Source organism: Chaetura pelagica, unplaced genomic scaffold, assembly GCF_000747805.2.
Source record: "Chaetura pelagica isolate M959 unplaced genomic scaffold, ChaPel_1.0 scaffold1064, whole genome shotgun sequence".
NCBI lineage: Eukaryota > Metazoa > Chordata > Aves > Apodiformes > Apodidae > Chaetura > Chaetura pelagica.
This window is the reverse complement of record NW_009953063.1, coordinates 719,099-737,923: the sequence shown is the minus strand read 5'-3', so window position 1 is coordinate 737,923 and position 18,825 is coordinate 719,099. Positions and strand designations below refer to the sequence as shown.

The 18,825-nt window shown below is 49.8% G+C and overlaps 1 protein-coding gene across 1 annotated transcript in view; it reads right to left on the bottom strand.

Annotated features, from left to right (window-relative positions):
* The window catches only part of GRIK3 (glutamate receptor, ionotropic, kainate 3), a 187,085-nt gene that overhangs the window by 17,717 nt on the left and 150,543 nt on the right, over nt 1-18,825 (bottom strand). The window contains exons 6-10 of the mRNA XM_009996702.1: nt 16,933-17,106; nt 14,410-14,553; nt 11,454-11,561; nt 7,973-8,086; nt 4,892-5,095 (exon numbers count right to left, since the gene is read on the bottom strand). Of these exons, the coding sequence (XP_009995004.1) occupies nt 4,892-5,095; nt 7,973-8,086; nt 11,454-11,561; nt 14,410-14,553; nt 16,933-17,106 (744 nt within the window). The remainder of the gene's footprint in view (nt 1-4,891; nt 5,096-7,972; nt 8,087-11,453; nt 11,562-14,409; nt 14,554-16,932; nt 17,107-18,825) is intronic.

Sequence of the window (18,825 nt, the reverse complement as noted above, 5' to 3'; positions counted from 1 at the left end):
CTCAGGGTCTGACCCCGGCTCTTCACGGCTGCTCCTACCCTTGCAGTCCTCATTTGTCAATACATTCATTTCATACCAGCACTGAATTGCATCCAGGAGCAGGCAGAGCAGACCTGGCTGTGAGCTGAAAGAGGAGAAATGAGGCCCGTGAAGCCCTCTTGGGCTTCTTGTAACCTTTTCATTAAGGAAGTTCCTCAAAGAGGAAACTGCCATTAATTGTACCTACCATTAATTGTCAAAGGCTGCAGGATCCCAGTGAGAATGGCTGGTTTTAGGGCAGCCCTGTCCTGTGAGGGACTGGCAGGCCAGCAAGCCAAGGGAAGGAAAAGCAGGAGCACGTAGAGAACTCAGGGCTCCCCACATACACTTCAGTGGATCACCTGGATCCACCACCCCCGGGATCGCTGGGTAGGGTAACTGTGAATCCACCCAGTCAACAGAACTGAGCACAAGGGGTGCAAGTGCAGCCAGCTACCCAGCCTTATTCCTGTCTCCTCCCTAACACTCAGTTCCTGCAGTCTCTGAGCAAGAGATTGGAGGAAACTTCATCTAATCAAGTTGATCATTTTTCCTATTCGTGGCCCAGTGGTTTCCAAATCAATCCCCAGCTCATGGCACCAGCAATAAACATCCACCAGCACAGGAACACCGAGGGGAATGTGGCACTGTGGTGCAGTCTGTATATCTGCCAGAATTTGCTGTCAATAAATGCCCATTTATTGTGAAAGTGTAAAATCAGCTGTCATAAATCGTCCCTAGGGACAAATATTACTTCTTCTCTATAGTTTCCATTGGCAGGGATTTCCATTAGAAACCCTATTGTTTTTCATACCTTTTTTATTCCCACATGAAGTTTCAGATTGAATGGAAATTTGATATGCACTGTCTCAGCAGAAGACAAGTTTTATTTGTGAATGAGTTTGTGCAAAATGTCCAGAACAACTAATTTTGCTGGTTTTATATGATTCTGCCCACAAACAATAGGGAAGATTTGCAGGCATTATTTCACCAGACAACTAGAATTTATAAATCAGAATGGATGGGCCACAGTGCACAGTGGAGTTTTGCTTGTATCAGTAATAATTTATATGAATAAGCATCAACAGCAGCTCACTGCTGAGGAGAGGAGATCTGATAGTTGCCAGGTTCCCTGTGTACTATGGATGCAGGACACTGGAGCTTCTCTGTGTCACCTGGGTGCCCCAGACCTGCCCCAGTGCTAGCCTTGTGGGCCAGTTCAACTCTCATGGCCCATCTGGTTGAGGCTTCTCTGCAGGATGGCCTGGCAGAGTGACAAAAGCCACCAGTGGGGGTGATGAAAGAGTCTAGTTCTTCACAGAATGGACTGAACTCCCCCCAGATAGGATTTTTTTTTTTTTTTGTGATGAAGGATGAGCAGCAGATGAAGGGCAGCAGGGCAGGGCTTTCTGCCTCTGGCTGCATGAGGCTGCCTTCTCCAGATCTGCTACTGGAGACCTTGAAGACAGGGTCATGCTGTGAGCTGCTCTGACTGTTGTTGCTTTTCCTGTTTATGCGCTCATGGCACCAGCAATAAACATCCACCAGCACAGGAACACCGAGGGGAATGTGGCACTGTGGTGCAGTCTGTATATCTGCCAGAATTTGCTGTCAATAAATGCCCATTTATTGTGAAAGTGTAAAATCAGCTGTCATAAATCGTCCCTAGGGACAAATATTACTTCTTCTCTATAGTTTCCATTGGCAGGGATTTCCATTAGAAACCCTATTGTTTTTCATACCTTTTTTATTCCCACATGAAGTTTCAGATTGAATGGAAATTTGATATGCACTGTCTCAGCAGAAGACAAGTTTTATTTGTGAATGAGTTTGTGCAAAATGTCCAAAACAACTAATTTTGCTGGTTTTATATGATTCTGCCCACAAACAATAGGGAAGATTTGCAGGCATTATTTCACCAGACAACTAGAATTTATAAATCAGAATGGATGGGCCACAGTGCACAGTGGAGTTTTGCTTGTATCAGTAATAATTTATATGAATAAGCATCAACAGCAGCTCACTGCTGAGGAGAGGAGATCTGATAGTTGCCAGGTTCCCTGTGTACTATGGATGCAGGACACTGGAGCTTCTCTGTGTCACCTGGGTGCCCCAGACCTGCCCCAGTGCTAGCCTTGTGGGCCAGTTCAACTCTCATGGCCCATCTGGTTGAGGCTTCTCTGCAGGATGGCCTGGCAGAGTGACAAAAGCCACCAGTGGGGGTGATGAAAGAGTCTAGTTCTTCACAGAATGGACTGACTCCCCCCAGATAGGATTTTTTTTTTTTTTTTGTGATGAAGGATGAGCAGCAGATGAAGGGCAGCAGGGCAGGGCTTTCTGCCTCTGGCTGCATGAGGCTGCCTTCTCCAGATCTGCTACTGGAGACCTTGAAGACAGGGTCATGCTGTGAGCTGCTCTGACTGTTGTTGCTTTTCCTGTTTATGCTTAAGGCCAGACTAGAAAAAAACACAATTTAACAAAGGATCCTAGCCTGAGGCATTACTGCCTGTGGCCAGGCACTCTGGATCAGAGAGGACAGGGGAAGGAGGATGATGGGTGGACTCCAAAACAAGCCATGGGAACTCACTGTGTAAACAGCCTGTCCCTCATCACCTGCTCTTGTTTTTTACATCTCTGCATGAGGAGTTGAGTGGAGTTGAGTGGGTCTCCAGCAAGGCACAGTCTTTCTGCACAGAGTTAATCCTGGCCTGCATGTTCAAACCTCACAAAATCCTACCTGCTTTGTGCTCCCATCTGAACAAGCCTAATTCTTCCATGAGAACGAGGCGCTGAATAGGGAGGAAAGCCAGCCCAGATATCAAACTCACAGTGTGGGCAGCCCTGTTTTCATCACTACACCTTTGTTGGAATGCTGTCTCAAACACTTTTCCTACTAGGTGTGAAATAAGTTTGAACTTTCCCATTGCAAAGTGCCAATCAGTTGTTACTTTCCCCACACGGTCTGAGGATACTTTGCTGCTGAGGAAGGGCCCCATCTGGTTGCAGTTTCACTATTTAATGCTTTACATAAACACTGCTATAAAAAGCAATGACATGCAGATAAAGAAAATAATGGCTTCATATGTGGTTTAGGCAATGGTTATAAATCACTCCAAGGCATGCACCAACCACATCTGTTAAAAGCAGAGTTCAAACTTGACAATACAGGAAAACTTGCACAGAGAGGATTTGGTCCTTTGCTGTTGCTGTCTGTTGATTTGCTTTTAAAATACACAGCCAAAAAATACTTTTAATGTAGGTTGTCCATGAGTTTAGTGCTACTCATTCAGACCAAGGCAGTTCCTTGGTCTGTCTATTTTAGCTGACCACAGCTTTGGGAATGGCTGGCAGCCTCCCCACAGCCCTGCAGCACCTGGCTGGGCACTGCAAGTGAGATGGATTGCACAGAGTGACAGTCTGGCTGCTATTGTCTGTGTCTTATTTCCCACTTCGGAGTGATTGAATTCTTCAGAGCCCTACGCCACCAAAGGTCTGTGGTGAGAGCCCCAGAGTCTGCTCTGCATCACTTTGTGTCCGTGTCACCCCCGTCACTCAGGCTGGCAGAGCACTGGTCTCTTCTGCTGGGACACCAAGTGCCACTTGTCTAACTTAGCAAGGCTGTTGTATAAGAGACTATAAAATCTGTATTTTGAGCTGTATGGAGTTTTCTGGAAGCAAGAATACCAAGACAGGTTTGCACAGCCTGTGGCAAAATCCCCTGAGAGACACAGCGTCCTGCTCCCCCAGGGCTGTCCTTGCCTGCCCTTCCCGCGCTCCCTGTGCGTCCGGCTGAGCTGTCTGAGGCTGCAGTGCTCTTCACACACTGAGTGAGCATCACTTTGTCCCTATAAGGGACATAATCATTGTCATCTGCATTTTACAGATGGAGCAAGTATTGCACAGAAGCAACTCGTCCAATGTCATTTAGGGCAGAGAAGCCAAACCCAGCAACATAACCTGGCTCCCCGCTCAGCAGGCTCCTGCCAGACAATGCTCTGTTATCTGCTCACAGCGAAGCTCATTTACTGAAGTGACTCACCCAGCAAATACATTCTTCTCACATGAACTGTAAGATCATCACAGCTGCTATGTACGTGAGATTATTTTTGTCTCTTTTCTGCTTAGGCAATGTTTTCAAAATGTAGCCAGGAACATGAGAGGTGGTCCAAGGGCTGCACTGCTCCACTACTTGAGCAGGATGTTCAGGGGGAGAGCTGTGCTGCAGCTCTAGGACAACTGATGCTGCTGCCTGCGCTGCAGAGATCAGAGATTAATTTTGTTCTGATCTCTTCTTTCAGAGACCTTTTCTGGGAATAAGACATATACAAAAACACCAGCTTTCGTCACCTCCCTAACTGGGCTTCTGGGATCACAGGATGTGCTGGAGGCAAAGTATCTAATTAGGAATCTGAGCAACCTCTGGCTGTGAGAAGAGGTTTCAGACTAGGTGGCTTTGTTGTGGCTGTGAGAGTAAAGCTGCCACAACAGTTTCACTGGTGTTTAATGGGCTTTTAAAAGTGGCCGTGGAACGAAGAGCACAGCTGCTGTGCTGCAAGAGGGAGCTCGGTGTCCCAGGGGCTGTAGGAAATAAGCTGTGTTTATAAAAAATGTGTATTAAACTATCCCCTGCAGCAGCCCAGCAGGGAGGGTCTGTGGCTGACGCCACGGAGCCTGTTTCTGTGCTGTGAGATCGTCCATTTTCAGAAACTCCAAATGAGTATTTGTCAGAGTGAGGCAGAGAGATGCTCCTGTGACAAACTGTGCAGCACAGGCAGGGCCCAGGCAGGGCCAGGAGCTCGCTGTGGTACCTGGACCAGCCTGCACTGGGGACCCAGCCCAGCCCGGCTCGGCCGCCATGGATGCCCCAACTCACATGGTCGATGAGCTCCTTGATCATCCCGTTCCACTGCCCCTTCTCGTCCTGCGCCCCGTACTTCCCGTCCTCCACCAGCCGGATCTCGTAGGTGAAGCCCAGGATGATGGCCAGCTCCTTCAGGAGGTCGATGCAATAGCCCTCGAAGCGGTCGTTCCCGAACAGCGCCGTGTCCGACTTACGGAACATGACAAAGGGCTCTTCCTGCACATGGGGAGGAAAAACGTCCCTGTTCAGGCTCAGCTGTGGTCCCAGCTCCCTCAGGAGGTGGGGCCGCCCTGCGGGTTGGCCTGAGCCACAAGGGGCTGGCTCTTCAGGCAGGGTTGACACCGTGACATGTTGGGAATAAATTGACTTTGCACAGCAGATCAGCTAATTAGCAACCTTGTTTACCCACAAAATTTAATTTTGTCTCTTCTGAGCAGCCAGCTATTTTCCATTTGGTAGGATTTCAGGGAGAAAAATAACCATTTCATGCTCTGAAAATGAGTGTTGAGAAACAATAAAAGCAGGGGAGGACAAACCCAACCCCAGATCCCCCATCAGAGAAGGGTGGTGGACCTGCACAGCAGCAAGAGGCTGGTGGGATAAATACGGGGTGAGGGGCTGTGTGTGGCTGGGGAGCAGCCCAAACAGTCCCCAGTGTGGTTTGCTTTCCTCTTGGCTGGCATTAGCTGATGGATAAGGGGCCCAGAGAGTAGCTAGTAAAGTGCTTTACAGCAGGGTTTGCCCTGTGGATCCTCACCCCAGCTGGCAGGTGGGATTAGCACACAGGGCAAACTGCACAGCCCTTTGGTGAGTATCAGGCTTGGGCAGTCACCGAGGACAAGGGACACTGGGGAGCCTGAGGGAGAAAATGTGCAGAGGACAGATGGAAATGGCAAAAGATGGTGGGGAGCAGGCAAAAGCTAGGAGGCAAGGTGGGATCCCAACAGCAGCTAATGCACAGCTCGAACGGGCAGGGTCTGCAAGGCTCTTGTCCTTGCCCATGGGGAGGGCTCACGTTTTGCTCTGGTCACTGAGCCATGTTGCTGGAGCCCCTGTGGTTCTGCACGGGAATAGGGAGTTCAGTCACCTGAGGGATGGTCTGGGGTCAGGGTCAGGGTCTTACAGAGGTGCCCAATGGGGTGGAGGGCAGGTGTCTGCCTCAGCCTAGTATGCTGAGGAGGGGGCTTGGGACCCTAAGGTGGGCTGTGCCAATCTGGAGGTTGGTGGTTCTTGTGTCCCTGTACCACCTGTCAGCCCCGACCTTTGCCTTGGGAGACCTCTCAAGGGGGGATCCTGCTTGGGCTTAAAGCCTGGTAGGGAGGGAATCCTGCTTGGGCTCAAAGCCTGGTAGGGAGGGGATCCTGCTTGGGCTCAAAGCCTGGTAGGGAGGGGACAAGGAAGCAGGTTGAGCTCGATTTGCAGAATTCTAAAGGAGGAGGGATAACATCAGGCCTGCGGAGTTTAACTTGGCATGGTGCAGCTGGGTTAAATTCTGCTCTCCCTGGCCACCTCCTCAGATTTCTGCTCTGGAATTAGTGCTTTGTTTGTGAATCCACTGAATCTATGGATCTTGATATAAACACAGTGGCTCCAGAGCAGCCATAAAGCACTATTAATTTTGGGAAGCACTGTAGGGATTACATACATATTTAACAGCTGAAGCACTGAACATTAGGACGCCGCTCGCTTCAGTAATGTATCTCCAGGTCTCAAACATTTCCTAGGGGGTAATTCTGAACTCTGTGAACCACTTATTCACGGACTATTTCACAATTTATTACTGAAAATGGCCAGACATCCAATTCACAAGCTCTCTCAGTTTGCTAATCGATTTCTCAGTGAAGGTGCCCTCAATTTCATAACTTCACAGTTCCCATATTGCTTGGGGAGAGTGACACTGGCTGCCGGGGTAATATTTCTCTTCCAACAAGTCACTGCAATATGAGCAAAAGGGGAAAAATAACCTTTTGTGCTTTTCCTTTTAAAGGTTCCTTCTATGGCTTTTCTACAACCATTTCCATCAATGCAAAAGTACAAAGGGGTGTTGCAAATGCAAATAAAATTTAGGGTTGTATTTTCTCTTTTAGAATCCAATATGTGAAAATACAATTAGTGCAGAACTCGAGTCTAAGCACATTTCCTCCTCCTGCAGGCAAGGGAATTGCAGGACACTGTGGGTTTGAGGTAAATACCCTTTGGCACATGTGTGGGCCCAAGAATGGTGCAATTGATAGGAACTGATATCACTCTTGTAATTAAGTAATTTGTACATGCTCGTGGAGTTTGAGATGAAAACGCTGCCTGAAAAGAGCCTGCCAGAGGCAGATGCTGACAGGTCTCCTCCTGGCTCCATCATTCTGTATTATGCTGTGGCCTTTGAGGTACAGTGATTATCACACCCTAGCTCTGGGCATGACAAGATGCCTCTTTTCTCGTTTCCCTCAGTCCTGTCAATCCAGCTTTCACCAACACTCCAGTCCTGACAATATGGAAGACAAGAGGGCCAGAAAATTTCCACAGGCAAAGCCATAACTCAGCCCCAGTTGTGGGTAGCTTGTCCAAGGGCTGGTATTTTTTCTTGCTTCCTGGTGACATGCCACGAGCCTGGGCTGTGTAATACAGCCATCCAGAAACCAATGCCACAAGTCATAATTCATTAGGTAGTAAATAACCCCTCGTTCTGATCTGACGCTGCCGTCACATCCAATAGCGAGTGTGAGGGCAAAACGCAGCGCGGCAGAGGGAGCGAGGAGCCCTGTTCCCATCTGTGCTTTGCTGGAGAGCTTTGCTGCTCTCTGCTACTTCATAAATATGTGCTTAAGAGAGGGAAGGAAACGTGATAGTCCCAGCTAAGCCGGGGTCTCTGCCTGCTAGTATTTTCCTCTGTAACAAGAACACTCCTCTCGGAGGTGGCAGTGCTGCCCACCAGACCCTGTCCCCCCAAGCCCAGCCCGCATGCAGAGCTCTCTGTGCCCCTGCTTGGCTTCCCAGAGGGACTAGTGGATCTGTACTGGGATGCTGTGGGTTTTCGGAGATATCAGATACCCTTGAGGTTTGTGGGTGGGGGAAAAAGCCAGGTATGCAGTCTCCTACCAGGACAGTGGTGACAATCAGAGATCTGTTGCTCAGCGAGTCTGTGACATTCGGGCCTCGTCCTTTGGAAATTTCTGTGATGTTCAAACCATCAGAAGGGCTCCAGGCTCCAACCTGAAACAAAGGGGGAAAATGAATGTCTGAACACCTGCCTTACATTCCTCACTCCTACAGGCCTGGAAAATGGAGCTCACTTCTTTCATCTACAGTAAACAGAAGCAATGCTGAAATTATTGTTTCTATCACCTAAATAGCAGATTTGCAAACCCTCGCAGGGACCATTCCTGTCCTCTGCACTGTGGCAAACGAGACAGATGTTTCTAACAGGTACCGCTGGAAGGGCCCTGGTGGCCCCTGCAGAGAAGTCCACCTCAGTGGGAGGTCCCACTCCTGGTAGCAAACCTGGAGGAAGGAATGGCAGGGGAAGGGCATAGGCACACACAGCTGCATTCCTCATCAATTTGAGGTGCTCTGTTTTTTTCCAGCTGTCAATTTTAAGAAATTATTAGACTTTGAAGAGGTCTATTGACCCAGAAACAGCGAAACTTGTCTATTTAGGAGAAGTCATCTGGGCAACTCTAAGCCTGTTAACGTGATCTGTGCAGTGCGGAGGAGGCTTTAGAGCAAACTTTGAAGGCAGGACTGGCTAAAGGACTGTGACGGGGAGATAAAATGTCAGGGAAGCTGGAGGAATATGGGATTGCTGCCAACAAATGGAGCAGGGTGGCTGTATAGCCAGCCTGACAGAGAGAATTAAAAAAAAAACCCTACCTGGAAATAGGGACAGAATGATCCATCTGTAGGGTCAAACTGTGAGATGGGACTCAAAGAAACCAAAGGCAGACAGCTCCAACCCACTGGGGAGCCTGCAACTTCCAATATTTTATTTATAGCTATTTTAAGATTCTGCAAACTCTTCAGCAGTCCAAGGAGAGAACTTGGTTTTACTGCATCCCCAAAAAGAGACTTTGTAATGAGCAATGCTGCTTGGCAAAAAAATGTCATAAATTCTAGAAGAGTTTCCATGAACTTTTTGAAATGCTCTAAATATTTCAGGTGCAGCCTAAGCCCTTCGATGATACAACAGCTGCAATGTCAAAAGATTATCATTGTGCATGGGATAAGAGAAGCAACAGGGCCTTGTTAGCAGTGCTGCAGACACAGTTAACTGTGCTTGCTAAGTTTTCTTTAAGAAAATTAAATACATGGCACTTAAGGCTGAATTAATCAGTTTAAAATATTAAAAAAGGAAAGAAAAAGAAAAAAGTACATTAAGAAAACTGTGCAAGTCGGATAGTCAAACTACATGTAATTAGGTTTAGTTAATACTCCTGTAATCCCTGGAACATCCAGGAGGTATAAGGATCAGGAGCTCAATCCTAAAGCTCAACAAACATAAGCTGGGATACATAATGCACAATCCGTGTGAGATTTGTTTGTAGTTTGGCATTTTGTTATTTCAGATTAACTATTGACAGAAACCTAGCTAGAGATTTGACATCGATACTTTAAAACGCCTCTAGAGCTGACAAGAAGCTTTCAAAGAAAGTAATAGTGGGAACTGTGAAATCTGAATTATTGGAGACAAAAGTTAAAGGGCTGAGCAGAGAATGCTTCAAGGTTTGGCAGCTTCCTGTGGGCTTTCTGTGACACACAATAGCAGTAAACACAGGCGGTGCCAGCTCTTCTCCTGTACACCTGAGGGCATTAGTTTGACAGAGAGATATGGAGGTTGGACTTAAACATTTAGATTCACATGTACTCGCACATTTTTCTTTTATTCTACCCACAGCTCTCTGGCAGTCCACTGGGCTCCAGAACGATGTGCTGTTTGTTTTGGTTTAGACTCTATAAACAGAATGTTTTGTAAAAAAAAAGAAGTCAAGCTACAAAGATCATCTCCTGCTCAGCTCTTGAGAGGAGCCCCTGCTCCTCTCCCGCCTTCTTGCTGCACAGGCTCAGCTGATGGCAGCTGGGACTGAAGGTCATTTGGTTTATTTGAAATGTTTTTTCCTTCTTCTGTATTTGACACCAAAAAATACCCACTAGGAGAGTGCTGTGGTGACCTTGAGATTTTTCACACGAAGCAAAGAACTACTGCTGTGGTGTGAAAGCGTGGCAACAATTTATTTCAAAGTGAAGGAAAACCAAACTGTAAAAAAGGGGGATGGGGAAGTGAAGCTGTTTGGCCCTGGGGATCCGTCCCCCCCACACGGGGAGGTTGATCCAACTGCTGCCTCCTGCCTCGGGGGCTGCCTACCTGCACCACCTGGTTAATTCCCCAGCCTTAACTGGGAATGTCATCTGTGCAGGTGGGGCCTCTTGCTGCATGGTTAATTGAAACCTCCCTGGCTCTGCTGGGGCTGGCGTTCCCCGCGGTACAGAACCTGTTCCCGTGCCCAAAGGTTCCAGGACTCGGCACTCGTCCCTGCCAGAGGCACCTTGTGCCTGTCGCAAAGCAGACTCTGCTCTAGAAATCATTTGCTGCCCAAGAGCCAGCTTTCTCCTGTCAGTCTGCAGGGCAGCTTTAGCAGGAGAGGGACACGGAATCACCTGCAGAGGGTCAGGCTCAGGATCCCTCCTGGACTTGCTTCCCAGCACAGGAGCCTGGGGAGGGCACAGCCCTGGGCAGGGCTGGCTGCTCCATCAGCTGCCCATCCTGCAGCACTTCAGGCCACTCTGCTGCTCTTTTATTTTAAATGACCTGATCTCACCTTGAAATCTGAGCCCTAGGAGCTTTAATGCCTTGCATATTGCTTTTTTCTTCTTCTATTTTTTTTTTTTTTAAGTAATTGAAGAAAAGGAAATTAAATCCCCATGAATCAGATTTGTGCATCAGCATCATATTCCGTGCCCAGAGGAGATTTGCACTAATTAGGAGGATCTGAGGCTGCAGCCTTTGTGCCTTGTCTCCTCTGGATGGCTGGGCAAACAGGGCCACTGAACGTTGCTTTTTGTTGTTGTTGTTGTCCCTTAGCTAACACAGAGGAGAAATAAACAAAAATAGACATGACATCCTCCTCCAAAATCTAGGCTGTAATAAGCTGGTGCCATTTCCAAGCTTCAGGCAATTTTCTTTGTGGGAAATCATAGGAGATGATGCTTTCAAGGGCTGTTGCCTCCTCAGGGGAAAAATAACATTTAGTAAGCAAGATGGGGTGGGAGAGGCTTTACTCCTTCCACCTTTGGCCTGGGCACGAAGAGGTTAATGGCTGCTCAGAAAGTTTCTGCTGCTTCCACTATCCCAGAAAAGTGCCACAAGCACTTCTGCAGCTGGTAGCTCTAATCCCACACACTCGCTTCAGGGCTAGTGAGTCATGGTGGAGGCATGGAAAAGGATCTGAGAAATCCCACAAAGTAAATAGCCTTTTATATAAAAAACAGAAAACCTGGAAACAATACAAGCATCATCCAGTTTCTCTGTTGCCTACGTATCAAGAGTTAGACTAAGCTAAGTGCAGATAAGACAAACCCTGCCTACCTTTTCGAGCCCATCCTCTTTGAGGCTGATGATATCCAAATCAAAGTCTGTGCGTAAACCACTAGTTTTATTAAAGACAATTCGTCCCGTTAATCCTTCCCATTGGGCCTGTGAAGGGAGAAAAAGTAGCAGGGCTGTTACGTGGTTGCAAATAATGTTTTGCCCTCCACTGTATGTTTCTTTAATTAGCCCGTATACTGGTTGTTTCTCCCCAAAGAGTGTGATTAATTAATAATCACCTCCGTTACTGGTCAGGCTGCAGATGGAGCTGGAAATTTTCTTACCTCTCTTGCAGTCCTTGTTACAGTTTTTGTTCTCACTGTTTGTGTTCACCAGCTGTTGCGGGACATGATGACTCAGTGAAAACTGCTTGCATTTATCATGGCATCCTTGTGTGCTGTGTTTATCCTTGTGTTCCTGATCAATGCCAGGCTGCAGGGAGCCTGGGCTCGGGACAGCTCCAGTCAAGTTCATAAATAAACCTTTTTGCACTAACCTGCTGATGCTTCCAACGTGTGTGGAAGCAAAACCATCCTGAACACTTCCTCCTTTCAGGTGGAAAGTGGAGCAGAAGAGGCCAAGAGCTTGTCTGTGCTTGCAGGCTGTGCTGCTTTGAAACAGGCCTGGGGATCTGGTGGGCATGTCTGTGTCCAGAGCCCTGGCTCAGGTTTGCAGTGTGAGCAGGGACCTGTGCCCAGGGGGCTGGGGAAGCCCCATTCCTACAGGTTGTCAGTGCTTGATGGGACGAGGTTCTACACAGCTTGGTCTGACCTGGGAGCTCAGGGTAAAGATGGCCAGACTTGTTTCAACCAGAACTATGCTATGACGCAGTTTCTTTCTCTGCACACTTTGCGGCACCGCCAGAATGAATCACTCTGAATTCGCAAGCGAGAGAGCCCCAAGTGTCAGGCACGGGCTGTGTTAGCAGAGCAGGTGCCGAGGGACAGCGTGGGAGGCGGTGCCTGCCCCCCAGGGACCCCTCTGTGCTCTGAGCCCCTGGCCCGGGATGCTCCGTAAGAGCAGCCGCTGCTTTGGTGCTTTGTGATCCCACCTGGGCAGCGGGGCCTGGGGCTCCTTCCCCCCGGGCAGCTCCGCGCTGATGGGGGTGGGCGGGGAGCTTGAAATACCCCTGGGCGATAAAGAAGGCATGATGTGCTCTCAGGGGGAATGACTGGCGCATTTCCCAGTAAATACGTTCTCTGGCTTTTCCTCATTCCTTCCTGAAGAGCAGCGCCAGCCTCCTCCGTGCCCCGCCGCCCGCACTTTTGGGGAGGGCTGTGCTCCGTTAGCTCACCTGGGAGTGCAGGTGCTTTGCCGGTGGGATGGGAAGCCCCCCGGGAGCCTGGGAGAACCCAGCGTGTTCCTCGTACCCGACAGGAGCCACCGAGCGGGCTGAGTCCTGCTGAGCTGGGCTGGGCTGGGCCGGCAGGACCAGCAGCCCAGCCCCTCGGTACGAGCAAGGGGGCTTCACCCCCAGTGACAGCCCCTGTGATCCGGGGGGGCTGCAGCCTGTGCGGGGCTGCATCTGGCGGGAGCAGGGGCTGCACCAGGCACCCCCGGGCCCCGCGCCGGCTCGACAGGAGCAGAGAGAGAGCAATTACTGTGTGTGCTGATTGCGATGGGGAGGAAGCTTATCCCTGCAACGAGCTGACACGCTGCCAGAAAGGGAAACAACAGGCAGGCACTGGAGTGTGAGGCTCAGGGTAATTTGCAGAAGGAGCCAACCAAACAAATTATTTACACTCTCTTTTGGCAGCCAGCTGGAGCAGCTTTCTGCAGAAGGGAAGAAAACACGAAAAAGGAGAGAGAGAGAGGAGAGATACCATCTTCATTGCCTATAAAGAAAAAAAGTTCATTCTCTCTCTGCAATGGGAATAATTCTTCCTTTCTCCCTCCCTGCAGCTCGGGCAGCACCGGGGCTGGGCGCTCCCACCGCACCCACGGTCAGGGGCTGCTGGCTCTGTAGGTGCGCCCCCCCCCCCAGCCATAACAATGATTAACAACGTGTTTCTGTTTAAAAATTTAATGGGATTTTATACCCAGCCTTTTAAACACAGCCCAGTCACATATTCCATGCTGCAGACAGTTTCATAACTTCCCATGTGAAGAGCCACAGGCATAGAAGTTTAAAAAGCCGTTAGGGTAAATAAGGGGTTTTTATCACGGAGATTTGCAGTATCTCCCTACAGCTCTGCCTTTATTTTCTTCTTATGCGAGGGCTCCTTTTTGCAGACAGAGCAAACCCTGGGGTGAGTGCTCAGGGCTCTATGGCAGGGCTGTTCCCCCGCGCTGCGCTCCGGGTGAGCTCCCTGCTCGTAAACACCCGTGGGCTGAGTCTGCTTGAGTCTGCTTGCGTCCCCAAGCCGGATGCAAACAAACAACTACGTAGGCTAAACAGAGAGCAATCAAAATGACTGAAACGTGGAGGGAACGAAGCTGCCTCCTCGCTCCCCTGCCTCCTACTGGCTAAATCCGCCGCTCTGCCGAGGCCGCTCCCAAACGCGGTCGCTGCTTCGCCGCTGGGACTGGGGGGCACGGGCGCTCCCTGGGGTCCCCAGGCAGATGTTCCTGCAAAGGCAAATGGGTGCTGCTCTGCCGAGGAGCGGCCTCAGAGAGAGGGGCCCAGCTGCTGCTGGTGCCGGGGGAGGCCAGGGCACGTCCCAGGGCACGTCCCAGGGCAGCACGGGGGAGCGCTGCTTGTTTTGGATGTTTTGGCGTGGCTTCGTGGATGGTATTTTGAAAGCAAGGACAGGATTTTTCCTCTCTGGATGCTCTCAGCAGCCTGGTGTGTGTCTGTGCTTTCATCCAGATGTACCTGCCCTGGTGAGGGGATTTTTATAACCCTGCACCTGCCAAGCCTCTGCCGCGTGCCCTGTACGCGCGCTGAGCAGCTGCGCTGCTGCTGGGACGTTTTGCTTTAGAGGGAAGCGATTTTAGTCACAAATCATGCTTTTACCTCTTTTATAAAGTTCATGAAGCGGCCACCAAACCTCCAGGCTTTGTGCCGGTGGCACTGCAGGGAGTTCACAGTCATCTGAGGGGCGCGCTGGTAGCAGACGGAGACCACGTGCACCGCGTCGTACAGCAGGGCAGCGTCTGTCTGGAGTGAAGGGGAACAGCATCCGTGTTGGTGGTGGTTCCAGAGCAGGGGAACACTTGGGCAGCAAAGCAGTGGGGTCTGTAACGTTGCAGGAGAAGCTGCAAGAGCCCCCTTGGAGTTACTGCCTGCCCAGCTGGTGGACCCCAAGGGTTTCTCTGTCCTGGTCCACTGCCCTCCCTCCCACCCGTGTCCAACCCTGCAGACAGCACCCGAGGGCAGGGCTGGGCTCTCAGCAGTTCCCTGGGATCTCAAGAGGTTGCCCTGAGTGCGTGTGCTTGAAAACAAGACTTGCATAAACCTCTGGGCTGACCTCTCACGCACAACATGTCCCTCAGAACACACAGCTCTGTGCACAGCAAAGCCTCATGAGCATGTTTTTCTGTGTAGTGTCTCTTTAGTCTAAAATATCACAGTTATGTTTAAGATCAGAGATTGTGAAAGTGTTGTTTGTCTGTGTGTGTCTATTCTGGTTATTTCTAGTGCCTTTGCTGCTGTTTTGTCAATCAAGGAAGCCAGCCATTTCTAAATAGAGAGTATAGTAGCAGAATTTTTTTATGTAATCTGTTCTGAGTGTAAAAAAAACAGCTAAATGAAAACATATTATCCAAGCTATTTTATACATGGGGAAATAAGAAACAAAGAAGTTAAATGGCTTGTCTGTGGGCACAGAATTTCCCAAAATGACCCAAACTGCCACTGAAATCAGGACCTCTCAGGTTTGTAACATATTCCTGCATTTCAGTGATTTCAACTAGGGAAAACTTTTTTTTTGTTCCATATAGTGTGATGGTTTTAGATTCAATTTGAGATGCCCATTCTTACCTCCAGCCACTGATCAAGAGAATTGGATTTATTTTTCACTCTGATATGGTAAGATTTCCTACTGAAAATACATTAGTTGCTGCCTTCACAAAGCTATAAAACAGATGTGAGTGGAGCAGCAGCATAATAAAACACTTTAAAACAGAGTAATACAGCAAACAACTGGGCAAATAACAGGACATGACTACAGAGAAAATCCTCCTGTGCTGGCAGCCATCCCTGTGACCTTCCCTTCCTGCTGCACCTGAGTGTGAAGAGTGTGCACTGACCTGCATCCCATGGGCTTGTGTTCCCAGCAGCAGGGGCAGGTTTTGTAGGTTTGGGGCTTGGGGGAGAGGGGGTACAAGAACATGTCTCAGCAGTTGCATGGTGAGTTGCACACTGTAATACCCAGCTGAGATAAGGGCCCCACTGCAACAGACACCAGGCAAACACAAAGAAAAGCAGGATCCCCTCTGAAGAAGCAGGGATGTGGAGAGGAGCCAGTGGCAGGGAAACCCAGCACGGTTGTGCTGCAGTTGTGGGCAATGTGGTGGAAAAGCAGAAAGCTAAAGAACGGTGGTGCTCTCCTCTAGGAAAATGGAAGAACGGGAGGGATACAAGGAGCCATTTCAAGGTGAAAGTCTGGGAGGCTTTGCCACTTGTTGGGGGGTTTCTGGCAGATCTAAAGGAAGAGGGAAGGAGGGAGCCAGTCAGCAGTTAGGGGGTCAGAGACAGCCTGGCAGGGAAGACAGATGGGCGAGCAGGTGCTGCACCTTCCCGCAGTAACTCAGCGGAGCGGAGCTGCCATCAGATCCTAAAAGGAGTCATCAAAGCTGCAGCACAGCCCATCTCTTGCCACAGCTTTGGCTCTTTCTCCTGACATTAATCTCAGCATACTGCCTGGTGCAGTCCAGCTGTGTGCTGTGCTGCCCTGGGAGCTGGCCATGCTCTGCCTGGGCAGCTCCAGAGCTGGGCAGAGGGACTGGCAAGGTGATCATCCTGCCCTAACCTGGGACAGGGCTTGTGGAGAGAGCAGCAGGGGCTGGATACCCTGTCCTGGGCTTTGGGGCACATGCAGCCTGGCCCTTCCTGGGCCCCTGTGCACTTGCTGCAGCTGTATATCAAGGGACGTGGAGAAAACTGCATTGCCTGAACAAGGGCTGTAGCACCCCAAAGATGGCAGCTCCCTGCTCTTACTACCAGCAAGAAGGAGCTGGGGCACATCCCCACTGTGTTCAGCTCTTTCTGGAACTAAAATCTTTGAATTTATGGTCCCGGAAGCAGCTTTTTACTGGCAGGAAGGGAGGGAGGAGCAGAGGCTCTCACATCTGTCAGCAGCTGGGCTTGCAGGAGAGTGTTAACAGGGCCATGGGCTGCAGGGGATGCACCAGCCCAACTCGCTGCATGTGAGGGATGATTAAAGAATGCAAGTAGCTACCTTGGGAGAGACACCTGGGATGAGTTGTACAAGAACCCCTAGCTATAGCATTTAGGCCTCAGTAAAAAGCGTTCCTGCCTTCCCTCTTGCTCTGGCCTGCACCCCAGTTGCAGCTGTGCTGTTGCAGCTCCTCATACCATCATCACGCCGTCGAGCAGGCCCAGCTCCGCCTTGGGCGCCGCCTGCAGCCGCTCCATGGACCACTTCTCGATGATGGAGGACACGTGTGGGTTCTCCACGTTGAGGATCCGGAAGCCGGTCAGGTTCACTCCGGAGTAGCGATATGGTTCTAGGTCTAATGCATAAAGATCCTTAAAAGAGAGAAACCAGTTTAAACATTTTGTTTAGTTTTGTTTATCTTTTCTGCACCGTTCATGTCTGTTGGAAGTGAGGAGGCAGGGCCTGCAGAGGGTGGGAGGCAGGACGGTTCCTCATGGGTCTGGTGGACTGTACTGTCTGTTGCCATCAGCTACTGCCTCCAGAGACTGTAGATGTTGGTGGAATCTGGGTCTCATATGTGCAGGTTCACCCACACACAGCAGAGGGAAACTCCTGCCAAAGGACTCATTCTCTGCATAGAAGAAGCAAGTGAATTATGGGGAGAAAACCAGAATTGCTCTCTCTACCCGTGCAAAACGAGGCTTGTTGACCGAGGGGAAGGGGACAAGGCAGAGGTCCTGTATCCAAAGCTCCCTGGGTTCTTTCCTTGGAAGATTTGCTGGGAGTCCTGGAGCCTCAGGCTGCTGCAGATGACAGAGTAACTCAGAGCAGAATGCCAATTTGCAGACAGCTATCAAAGAGGAACTAAGACGCATTTCTTGACATTACGACCAGCCTACACAGTCTGCAAATGAATGAGAGTGCCCTTTATGCAATTTAAAAAGCCACAGCCAGGCAGTCCCAGCTCTGCTGGCAGCCAGCCCACCAGCATCGCTTGGCAGGCAGCAAGAGGGGCATTTGGAGGCCTCTGCCAGTGAGTGCACTTTAATGCATCTCTTGGCTCTGCCTCATGTCTGATATTAACTTCAGTTCAGGGATTAACTTCAATGCTCAGTAACTAGTCTGAGTAGTTTGAGGTTAGACAGCATGGTGAAAGCAGACTGCAGCTGATCTGTACAGCAGAAACGCAGGGCAGCTGGCTGTGAATGGGTGTGGGGGAGCATGGCAGTCAGGAGGGGGCTTCATTAATAGGCATCCTTGGTTGGGTGGGATGTATCTAATCACTTTGTCCTGGACTGCGTCTGCAAGTGTTCAAGGGTAATAAAAATGTGGGGAGGTGGAAAGACAACACCACTTCTACTGTGATAGAGGGTGGGAGGTGAACGTGGGAATGATGTTCATTGCTCTCACCAGAGATTATAAAAAGGAGTTTAAAACCAGCATGAGATTCCGTGGCTGTTGCTGTTTTGTATCATGAGGCTTTCCTGGGAGGACTCAGCCAGGCTGGGGGCTCTCCCAGACATGGCAGCTGTCAGCAGCAAGCTCTGCTCTGCCCACGGGGCAGCTGGGAAAGCTCTGGCCCTAAAACACACTGCCCTAAGCAAAGCATAACAAAATCGGCACTTGCCAGCAGCCCGGGCTTCATTCTCAGTGGGAAAACTGGAAGTTCTTACAGCTGGTTTGCTTTAATAAGCTTTGGAGATTTGCTTTTTTCCTTAAGCACTGGCCTGTGACTGGGAAGCCCAGGCGCGCGGCTGATGGATGCCGCGCTGCAACCCGCAGGTGCAGCCGGGGACCTGGTCATTAATCACACCCACAAAGGAGTTCAGCATCTTTGGGGTTTTTTTTTTCACTGAAAAATTGCAAGTACAAACCTCCACGTTTTGTTAAAGGGCATGCTGAAAACCAGGCTGTGATGTTGACTTTTAAATGAGTTGTGGTAACTAAGGGCAAATACTGTTGTTTAACCTCAGACTCACAGCGTCTGGGTGTGCAGCCGCCCTGGGCCTGACCACTGCAATCGTTCTGGTTTTTTCAGGATTCAGGACTTTTTTTCAGATGCTTCAGCTTGTATTCTGGAAATTGCTGTA